General features: G+C 40.3%; 1 protein-coding gene across 1 annotated transcript in view; it reads right to left on the bottom strand.

Annotated features, from left to right (window-relative positions):
* The window catches only part of lrmda (leucine rich melanocyte differentiation associated), a 199,092-nt gene extending 191,166 nt beyond the window's left edge, over positions 1–7,926 (bottom strand). Inside the window, exons 1-2 of the mRNA XM_062519342.1 lie at positions 7,743–7,926; positions 7,243–7,343 (exon numbers count right to left, since the gene is read on the bottom strand). Of these exons, the coding sequence (XP_062375326.1) occupies positions 7,243–7,343; positions 7,743–7,784 (143 nt within the window). The 5' untranslated portion in view covers positions 7,785–7,926. The remainder of the gene's footprint in view (positions 1–7,242; positions 7,344–7,742) is intronic.
* Positions 7,927–12,155: the final 4,229 nt, after the last annotated feature.

The following is a 12,155-nucleotide window of genomic DNA, read 5'->3' as shown; positions in this document are numbered from 1 at the left end:
AAAACTAATTGGATTTCTGTCAATGGAAAAATATATATTCCTGGGAAGACTTTGAACTCCATAACACTGACGGCACAACTGCACATGAGGGACTAGCTTATGCCACATGCCAAATGTGAGGGAGGAAAATTAAACCGGTGGTCAACATAAAATATTAAAATAGCATGGTATCGAATTTTTGAAAAATGATGTCAGGGCCCATTCATTAGGTCCACAAACGCAGTGAATTAAGCTATATTTAGTGGGTGATAATTGAAATCATAGCTGTAGTCATTACCACTGACATGTTTCTAAATAATACCCAATAAATTTCCCCTCCATTTGAGAGGCCCCAGTGACAGCTGGCAGTGCTAGCAAACATAAAGTACAGAAACTATTACTCTCCCCTATGTGACTGGGCTTCCTATTCGCTCGTCCTTAAAGCCAATAAAATGTCAGCTTTTATTCTACCCCTCTAAAGCACTGGCTCTATGTCAGCACACCCCTCTAAAGCCTTGCCACAAAAAGCTGAAGGGCAGTAAATCACTGTGTCACAGGCACGCCATCAGTCTTTGGATATACAATAAAAAGGGGGATGCAGTTATAAAAGGAATGCCATTGGTGCCCAATATATATTTAATTTGGACAAAAAGAACATAAAGATGTTCCATTCTGCTCTGTCCCAGCAGCCTAAGATATGCTCAGATTGGGGAGCCGAGCGTCTGGAGGAGTGCTTGCCTGATGGGGAGGCTGACAGTGATTTACTGATAATTCTATAGCCATCAGTGGGCTTTTGTTATGTTGTAACTGTGAAATACTGATTTATACTGTATTGTTGAAAGGAACTTTACTGCTGAGATCTGACAGGATGGATATGGCTCGCCCCACAAGAGCACTACTTCATGCAGGGAGAAAAGATGCAAAGGATTGATTCTGTTTGCGTTCTCAGAGTTTCTCAGAAAAAAGAAGGCTATATCGGTCAAAACACTTTTGAGTGTCAGCAACAGGCAACACAACGGTGAGGGAGTAAGTCTCCCAGTAAACTCAGTCCCATCTCACCGCTTAAAAACTACAAGCTACCATTACTGCAAACAGACGCATGACTACATAGGGGCAATCCATAAAGCTCTGTTTGCACCGTTGGACAAATTTGATCTTTAATGGTAGGCAACAGACAGTAACTTGGAAGTCATCTTCAATCATATAGTGAATGAGAGACACTTTCGACACAGAACTGTCTGATGGGGAAATGTGCTAAATGGCGAATATAAGAGAAGCTTATATAAAATACCAAGCAATACACAAAAAAACAAACAGAGTCTTCCAACTGAAACCCTCTGTACATGGCAGAGGGGAATGCCAGAGTCCATAGGTATAGAGTATAGTCTCCCAGTAGGCTACAGCCAGAACAATGCAAAGAACACATGAATGCCCTGAGGGTGTGCAAGTATAAAATCTAGAGGAGGCACTGCACCACAGGACGCTCCTTAGAAGAGGGGCTATGATGTGGGGAAAAGCTGGGCTTATGTCTACATATTAGAATGCATGGGGCACTGATACCTGCACTTGGGCTCATGTTAAACAAGCACGGCAACAGAGAGAAAGCCTTTAACGAGGACCATATTTGCTGTGGTTTGGCTGCAGTGTGTGGAAGAAAAATGTTTTCTATCAGATACAAGATTGTCATCTTACCAAAACAGAGACTGCAAAACTTGCCTGCGAGGACTTTTCAAAACAAATTTGGCAGGACCTGATGATCCCTTCCTATTGCTGGTTGGATCAACTCTGGTACCATTTTTGTTAGCATGCACAACCAGAGAGCCCCTTGGCCAGGATTTCCCCGTTGATGTACTAAGGATTTGTTTACGTAGAAATGGCAAACGTTATCCTAAAAAAACAAGTATGCTAGGGACACACAGGCTGACTAATGCACCTCTATATAATGTGATTTTTGTTGTTATCAGCTCGCTACCACAGAGTGGTTTCATCCCTGTAATAATGCTACGAGCAACCCCGACTTCTACTATGCCAAGCTAGCTGATGTGCGCTACACACTCTTGTGTTGTGTTTTGGAAGAGATGGAAGGCTACTGAAACTGCTGGCTGTGGTAAGGGCCAAAAGTTACTAGGCTGAGTGATATCATTTCAATTGCATTGCTTTTCATATGGAGTGCTTTATAGAAACCAAACCCAATATAATTGTCAAAAGTTATGGTAAGCCAGAAAGAGGGCAGGCTAACAATGGGATAAAATATTCTATCTGTGACAAATGGTGAAAACCTTTCTTACACACAACAGGTAGTGCACTTTTAGAGATGTTCTGCACAAGGCCAAAAATGTGACATGTTGATATCAAAGAAACATGTCCTCCTCTTCCAGAATGAACTGTTTAAGGACTTGATTCAGACACGGTTATCCTATTATTCTAACTTGCACATCACCTGCATATATAAGCATCTCAATTACAGTGAAAAAGTGAGAGACGATGAAAACCTCTTCTACTGTTGTCACTTCTAATTTATTTACACGGGAAGGCCTCATACTGGATTCAGTCAATAATAGGCCCCTCAAATATCAGAGTCTACCTTGGTCTGACGGAAAAGGACCACTTCATGTGACATTCATTTGTCAATTAATAGGAGTCTTCCTGTGTTGACACACAGCAGACTTGAAAGATGGAGTCTAACCCATGATGAATCAAGAGAGACAGATGACTGAGCCATGGGCTGCGAGGTAATGCTATAATGTGCCTCAGATATGAATATAAAATGACAAAGTTGACAGGCCATACAAGGTTTTTATTTCATTTCACGATGTACCCAGCCACCATCTTTGTCGTCTTTGTTCTCTTTTCATCAGACTACTTACACTTCGCTGTGACAGCCAGGGAAGATCGAAAGCACTTTCATTTGAAAACGCTCGTTTGCATACTTTATTTGTCATTAAAATGCAAAACTGCTGCCATCACAGACATACATTCAAGGTGTGTTACTGCTGTTCAAAAAAGCTTGACATGGAGGCTTTTCGTCAGTAGAAAATGTCAGAAAATATATAGTAAGAGCATTTTCAAACTCCTCACTGTATTATCTATTCTTACAAAACAATGTGATCTGTATATCTATGAGTGTGTGTGTGTGTGTGTGTTTCAATACGAGGTGCAAATGACAAATATAGCGGCTGATGTCCATGAGAAAGGAGAACGCCTAGCCAAACAGCCTTGCACATTATCTCACAGGGCGGCTCTGCATTCACACACGTGTGTACACACCTTTGATAGTAAATCAATAAAATAGCTGGAGCATATTCTGCTTCTGCCAACATAACTCCTCAACACTGGGGAAACAGTTTCACAGCTCTCAACCCAAATGTGATGAAAGGATGTGTTTCATTGCATCCAAAGATTCACAGGGCTGGAGAAAAAAAAAAAAAAAAGATAACCTGAACCGACCAAATATCAAAGCTAGCACAAAATCACAATGGCAAGACAATAAGTAAGATACACAAGCCACCATGAAAAAAAATGGGCAGTCAGTGAAATCTGCAGAAATGAGTGATAGTTTGCCCATGCTCCGGTTTGACTGAAAAACGTTTCCTCCAGTGTTCAGTGGATTCTAGTGATGTGAAAGAAAGTCGACAAGACAATGAGATCCTCCTGCTGCTCCAGTTGTATGTATCTCACCTTCACGCTATTTGACAAATTGATGGGACACCTTGGGAAACAATGCATGGTTGCAGAAGACACATATGACAGGCTAGGCCTTGAAATCGTCTTCGGCTCAAACTTCCATGACGGCTTTCACTCTCGCTCAGTCTACCTGATTTTGAGAAGCACTGCATGGGCCTCCTTTTGTTTCAGGGTCTTGGTAGGTTTGGTAGGCAGGTAGGTTATGGTTTAATAGGCAGCCTGGATGCTAATTCAATGCATCTTGGTGAGCGCCATTTCTGATATGGACATTGTCTAAAATAGCACTTGGTAAACAAGAAGTGATACTTTGACTTATTATATCCAAGGGGTTGTACGCTACTTAGTGGTCCACAGAGACCAGCACTTCAAGGCATTCAGCTGTGCGCTGTCTAAAAAACGGGCTTCGGACCATTGAGATGAATGTGTTGCCAGAACAGGATGTTTGTCTATGAGGGTCTCCCTGTGTAATTAGGGAGGGGGAGCCACTCAGTCAGGGCATCCTGATGGGCCACATCCTCACGTTATTGCAGTGATCACATGCCCCGTTATAAATTGCATTTCACACTGTAACTCAACCCTATACTCAAGAGATCATATGACTCTCGAGAGCCCACTATGAGGGAGAAGGAGAACATGCTGTGTTCTCATCTCTTTAAGTTTTCCCCTTTTCTACAGGGACTGATTTGCACCACACAACAACACTATACTACATTATAGCTTCACAACAAGCTGTGACTCCAAATGGTCAACGCTCTGCTAGTACAAGGAAAGTTCAAATGTATAGTATAAGGAAAGTTCAAATGTATGGCCTAACACCAAAACTTGCATTACACCATCTACATCACAAAGCCCATATATGGATACTGTATACAAGATGCTGTTGGCAGCAGTGTGGTACCATATTGTGTTTGCAGTTTGTTATTTTTGTGTAGAGGAGAATGCACAGAGAAAAGAGAATGAAAGCGCACAGACAAAAGCACTCTATATGCACTCCTGCCACACAGTGATCTGGAAACCTATTTTTCAAACATCTAACAAATGGTGAATAACATTGCAGAACACATTCTGCGATTTAAGGGCCCAAACATATCATAAACCTGAAAATAACACAATGCTTGAAGTTGTCTAGGCCTACCTAAAAAAAATAGTAATATCCCCTGGTATAGAAACTGCTGGTACTATATTGTCTTGCTACAGGAGATGCTGTGGTGCAACAGGCCACATCCGGGTTTGCTACCCACAAGGATCCGGGTAATTTCCCCATCCCATCCCATCTCCCTCTGCCACTCACTTCAGTCAGTCTCTATACTGTCCCATTGCATTGCATTGCATTACATTACATTACATTTAGCAGTCACTTTTTTCATCCAAAGTAACTTAAATATGTTGACTGTCTATTACAAGGGATTACATTGCCCAGGGTTAGGTGCCCTGCTTAAGGGTACAACGGTGGAAGCAGGGAATTGAACCAACTTTCAGGCCACTGCACGTTAGCCCAGCTCCTTAACCACTACACTACCACCGCACATTTGCATTGAAATCTAAATAACATACTAGACTATGCTAGGCATACTGACAGGTAACAAACCGTATTGAGGCAACATACTCAAAATTACTGCAACAGGACTTAGCCTAAACATTGTAGCTGCCAGTCTGATAGATCAGTATGAGGTATTAGGGCATGTGGCTTCCACAGCAGAACACAGTGCTGCTAATTAGTAGCTAGCTACTATAGTGGAAATGTTTTACATCACCCATCATGACTTAATTGCTATATGTGCTGCACTTCTAAAATAATCACTTGAAAACGGAATCAAAGTTGAATTTACTTGAATTTGAAGTACAATGTGACAGGTCTTGTGGGTGCATGAAGCCTATATAATAGACTCAGCACCACCTCTTGACAGCCAGATATGAAACCATTTTGGTGCTCACCATACATGTGACATTAACTCTCTCTCAAAGGGGATAATCTGCATACTAACTAAACCACTCCAACTGCTTATGGTAGCAGGCAATATGACAAATACAACAATCTAGATCAGTTAAATGTCTATGATCACTAATGTGCTGCGTTGGGTTTGCCTAAGAGAAACTGAAACCTCATGAAGAACTCACTTCAGTGGATTCAGCCCTTGTTCAGTGTCCATCAACTCCATCTCATCTCAACTTGATCCATATTAATGCCAAAACAGTACAAATAATATGTCACTAAAACAGCTGAATATAAGACACAGCCTTTGTGGATATACTACAACAGCCACTTCTTTAGTAATATCCACAAAATATGTCATCATACATCCCAAAACCATCAAACCATACACAATAGCATTCTATAGTTCACAGGAATAGTTTGATCTATCAGAACCTCAGCAATGTCACAGAGGTAATGACATTCGTGCATATTTATCAATCTTAACTTGCAGATGCTAAATGCTGTAAAGAAGGCCTTAAAGAAATTGCAATCTTGATATATATCTTTAAAATATTGTCAGCAAAACTTGATATTTGCAGACAGGATCATTCCGACCAAATTTAAGCCACAACAACAACAACAACAACAACAACAACAACAACAACAACAACAACAACAAGTTAAATTTCTAAATTCATAGAATGATTAATATGGATACCATGAGCAACAGCTTGTTTCCAAATGGACCATTTTGCTCTACATCTCTCCTGATGCCCATACATTTAGATGTGACATGCTGGAGCAGGGAGGAATTAGGAATTAATGTGACAGACACAAGTGCAAAGCAAATCAATTAAGTATAGGAATCCAAATTCTCGGCATAGATAAATGCTTCAAGACCACAATTTCCACATCACAGAAAGAGACCCCCATTCAGAGTCCCTCGCGGCCTGACAGGTCAAGAAAAGAAGTCTGAAACAAAGGCACCTCACAGCCATCATCTCTCCTCTTTTAGGTGTCAGATCAACTTTGCCAGCTGTGCAGTTGAAATGGTATTCACCATACCAGCTGCCACAAGGTGATTCTCCATGTCCTGTCAAAGAAACCTTTTATACTACTTGCTCTGCATTAACATGTAACGTTTATTGATCAGCCCAATAATGGACCATAGCATAGGCCATGTGCTCCAAGGCCTTTGATGCCTTGATGAAACCCTGGACCACACTGAGGTGCATAACGCACACATGACAGTGCACCTAATGAGAAGAGGCATGTCTGTGTGTGTGACAGGTGAGTCTCATTTTTTGGCTGCTATCAATGTAGATGCACTGCACATTTCATGCAAACATTTGTAAAGAGCATGATTAGCCTGGATGGGCAAGTTATTCGGGAAGAGTAATTAGCTACTTCATATTGATCACTCCTTTAAAAACACATAATATTCTTTTATCCATAACCTTGTATCAAAAGTTGCAAGTTATATTACTTATTATATTATATTATATTATAACATTATAACTACATTTTCATCAACACTCATTATTAAGTGTCCTTAATAATTCCACCTGCATACCAGAGGGGGTTCGCCAAACTAGTCCGATGTGAAGTCTGGAAATCTGAAAGGCACTGTTTACCCACCAGTTCTTATCACTATGAGGTCTTACCTTAATCTGTTGAAACTGAGATCCAACCTTCTTGCAAACCCCCCAAATCTTTCTCCAAGAAAACTTGGAATGTCCTCACAGTCGTGTCCAATGTAAGAAACCTGTTCCAGTCACAGTGAAAAATGGACTATTTAACATGTGGTTACTGTTCAGCACCATAGCTATATATATCTATGGTTACACCAACATTATTTCCATGCTCAGGCTACTAATTGTGCATTATTGAGGGTTATGGCCTCGGAAGAGCACTGGCACTTGATTTATACTTTACATGAAATATAGGCTACCTTATCCTCTCCTTATCCTCTTCCAGCATTTTCATTAAGTGCCAGTGTCACATGACTTATTTGACTCCATGTTGCCACTTCTATTTGTTCCTTTGCTAAGTTGAACTAAGTACACTCACACTCACAAGGAACGTCTAGCTTTCACTGACATACTGTATCTGTTCACAGAAACCAAGTCATACTCTCAATTTCTAAGATTTATTAAAGACTTACTTGCGTCCCACTGACCACGACCATTGATTCGTTGTATGCCATAATGTTGTGACAGCTCAGAATGTTGCAAGGAAAACGGTCTTCTTACTTAGCTGCGCCTCAAAACCTGTAATCCAAATACTTTATGTTAACTTTTTCTTGCTTCTTTTCTCCACAACTTTACGTTTGTCATTCAGGCTACTTCTTCCGCATGCTCAAGTCAGCTGATCCTTGACTAAACCACGCGCCACTCTTAAATTGCTAGATGTGTCCGCTGGTAGATTTGACCTACTTTATCTGAAAACCTCAACAATAGCCTAGACATGTGTACCTTGCCATAGTTGGCATATATTAGTCTTACTTACATATACAACTCTTGCTATTGTGTTGACTTATAGATTATAGTGTCGAAAGAGTTCACTCAGCACAGTTAATGTCTGAATAGAATGAATGTGTCTGTTTCAACGTTGGACCACAATTCTTCGGTCATATTTCATCAGCGCTTCCGTTTATTAACACAGTTTTGTTTTGCGTTGTTATGTTGAAACATTGCTTAATAGCCGTCCAGAGTCTGCCTGTGTAGCCTGCATGTTGGTTAATTTCGAGGTTTCAACTCTGGGGAACAACGTCATTGCAAACCCTCCTACAAGCGGAAGCAGAATAGTTGGAGCGGTAGGTCCATGGCACAACGGTCAGTGGATATTCGGCGCAGACTTCGGCAAGATACGTTTTGCGGTGTCTTTTGGTAACTTGAGTCATGTTATGGAGAGTTGAAATCTCGTAACAGAAAATAAAGGACTGTTGTTTTGGTTTTATATTTCTTACATTATTTGTTACCGATCGGTCGGAGCGCGATAGACTGTAGCCTAATTTAAGGTAAAGTGGTTTGCTGTGGTCTCCCTTGTTGTGCATGTTCCGTTCAGATAGGCTATTACTAGTTAAGTTTTCAAGACATTAGGCTATCTTAATCCCCGTAACACTACCTACCAGTAGGCTAATACCATTTGACTCAAGAGATCATGTTGATTGCACAGCGTCAATTGTCTATTTGTCTACACAGCGTCTATTTCTAAAACTGTCCCGACTGCTGAGATATAATGCTGAAGTTCCATGGAGTGAATGGAACGCTACCAAGGGAGAACTGGAGCCGATTCAGATTCAGGGTTTCATTGCCTATCACTGTTAATGTTTATAATAGTTAATAAAGTGTTCGAATAACAATATTATTTATCGTTTAGAGTTTAATCTTCACCCGACAAAGTGTAGCCTACCTATCAAGTGCAAATGTTTAACATGTAAAATTATTATTACGGCCAATGTATCTCTAATGTGAATTGTGAATTACCTCTTTCAGCAATCCACACTTTGCTAACGAGCTGAAAGTCCACGTTCACACAAGGATCCACAGCGCTGTACTATAAATAATTGTATTTGTATGCAGGGAGTGATTCATAAGCATGTCGCAGATGGGAAATATATGGGGACATTTAAAACTTTCTATTTAAACACCATGAATTATGGCCACAAAAATGTGTTCCCATTTAAGGGTAATACCGAGTATTTGGTGTCTGGTGTAGAAGCCCATTCGTCATGTAGACAATAAAGAGAGTTTTTGCCTGACGCTGGATATTTATGGTTGCCCTTCTCTGCCCTAATAATTCACGTATTGTGTCATGCACTGACAGCCTTTGCAGAAAACAGCAACCCTGTTATCAATCATGCATCTTTGCATATTATGAAACGATCGGCTACTCTGCTGTGCCAGACTTTCTAAAGTTCCTATTGATATTACGGCCGATTTGTTCAATGACACTTTCGAGGGACCTTTAGTTTATGGAGGGGAAATAATCCCGTAGGCTTTATATCCTATTAGCCTACAGCACTTCAATTCACTTTCTACAGTGAAGCCTTTTTGTTTGTCTCACCTGCTGACAGTGACACCTAAAAGTGCAAATGAGCAACGTTGGTTTTTTTTTTGTTTGTTTGTTTTTTTAGTAAGACTTGGGTTTTAGCATAAGCAATATTATTAATTTAAGAATAAGTTACTGAAATGAGACTGGAAATATTGAATGAAATTGGAGGTGTAAAACTGTAGTCTACATTTAACTACAGATCTCGAGAAAGTTTAAGCAAACTACTGAATGGCATCCTATTATGGAAACTTAAAATGAACAAAACTGAAACTATTAAGCATCACTTTTATATCAAAAAGACTAATACACATTTTCAACCGTAGCCTAGGCCTAAACTGAGCTGGTAAAGTCAGCACAAGATAATAATTATAAAAATGTTGCCTCTCTTTTTGTACAGCGGTGTTTCCTGGTCCGGATAATATTTTTAACACTTGTGTCACCTCATTGACTGTCCACTCCAGGTTTTCTTGCTCTCCAAGATGACCTGTCAAACGGATTACCGCAGAGGGAGATTAATGGGGGAGGCGGGTTGCAATAATAATCGTTTTGTTTGATGTGACAACTTTGATAGGCGTTGATTTACTTACAAACTGATAGGCTTTTAATTGAGCGCCTCCATCCCGTTTGAGATGAAAGGCAAACCGCATTGAAAGGCTGCCCGATTGCCCTCGAGCCTCAATACTGATTACGCATCTCAGTGGTGAATAGCAGTTCAAGGCATTTTAAACTTCTCTTCTCAAGCATCTGTCAAGCCATTTCTGTTTTCTCAATCCTTGTCATTCTTCACTGAAATAAATAATGTAGATCTGCTAAGTGATTTTAAACATTGAGTTGGAGTGAGTGTTAACACGAATTAACTTTGTCGTGAACGTTTACGCGCCCCTATGACAGGACGGGGTGGTGTTGCAGGCCTGTGACCCATATCGTGAAAAACCTGATGTGTTAACATCGGAGCATCCATCGTTGTGTCCTTCGTTCTGGTCTAATCTTTAAGAGTGCACGGGGCCTTCAACATGCTGCTGATTCATAGACTGCATATTTTCAACTCAGCCGTGCGCTTTGAAATGTAGGCTGTTCGGCATTTTAAATGTAAAAAAACTGACTCATATTTATCCGTGTAACCTACCACCAAATTAAATTAATTGGACTAAGCCTGTGTGCAGTTCCACTTAGGTAGGCCTAATTAAACAGATTAAATTTGGGAAGGGGATGTTAAACACAGTTATAGCCTAAATATCAAAATATCGTTGATAAAGTGCATGTTTACATACCTAAAGGCAATAGCCTACTACAATATTAGGCTAGGCCTACTATCCAACCCTGCTTTGTCCGACCAGTTGTCAACCAGGGTAGTTTAAATGTGTTGCATAAATCTATTTTTTTTTCTTTTTATTATTATTATTATTTTTAACGCGATGGTTTAAGTTTTTACGCAAGAGAAAGTTGTTGATAGAATCCACCCTTTCGACGGACCTAGACAGTCGACTGTGAGTTCAAATCAAATAGGGTATGCTATATGGCCACTAAAGCATTAATCCTCAAAACAGTCCGAAACGTCCATATTCTATAGCTGTAAAAATAGCCTATGAACACAAATGTCACAGAGATCACTTTCTTCAAATAAGATGTTAAGTTTCTTTGCTCTTCTCTCCGTCATTTTTGGCTTGTAATCAGCAACAAAAGATGACATAAATCAAGGCAAGATTGACAGCGACTGACAAATAACTGATTGATTGCGGTCGAACAGAATTGACAGTTGACGGAGGGGTGGAGATAGAAATAGAAGGGCGGTGTATATTATACTGCAAACATGTGACATTCACATCCCTCTATCTCTGCATTGGTCTGCTGCTGTCAACGCTTGTCTGATTGGGGAATTCAAACAGGGAAGTTGATCTTATGTTTGCTGCTTTTTGGGAGAAATACATACGGAAGACAAGGGGCGAGTTATTTGGCGCGCAAGTATTGCTAAATAGTCATCTTTTAAGGTCTATCTTTCGCAAGAAACCTGCATCGTGAAAGATAAACAGATTTCTCGACTCTTCAGTCTTATTAGAATTCCAAATATACATGTTAATTATAAACAGGAATAACTATCCCTTTTAAAAACAACCAGGCTTTATTAGGCTACATGTTTTACAGAGTAGCAATTTTACATCCATACCTATATGGCATAGGCTACGTTGTATCGTTCTTATCAGCTAGGGCTGCTTATTCTGAAAGCCAGTCATTTGTGTTTTTTCTGCCTTAAACGTACAAAGAACGCACTTAACATGAGAATGCGCCCTATGGTATTTCAGTAATAGTGACAGAGGCGTGTACAGCACACAAAGTATTGCGCAAAAATCTCCACCCCCAAGCTGTCAAAATAGAAGCGCTTGCAGAAAGGAGAACGTCACATCCCCTTGACCCTCCAATCACCTCGGGGTCCCATTTGATTGGAAGGCGGCAAAGGCTTTAATCTCGGACTAATTCAGATGCTTTTGAAGTGAACATTTCTACCAGTTCTTGGTTTGGAAGG

Source organism: Sardina pilchardus, chromosome 18 (assembly GCF_963854185.1).
Source record: "Sardina pilchardus chromosome 18, fSarPil1.1, whole genome shotgun sequence".
Taxonomy (NCBI): Eukaryota; Metazoa; Chordata; class Actinopteri; order Clupeiformes; family Clupeidae; genus Sardina; species Sardina pilchardus.
Note: the sequence above shows the minus strand (reverse complement) of the source record. Positions and strands in the feature narration are given on the sequence as shown.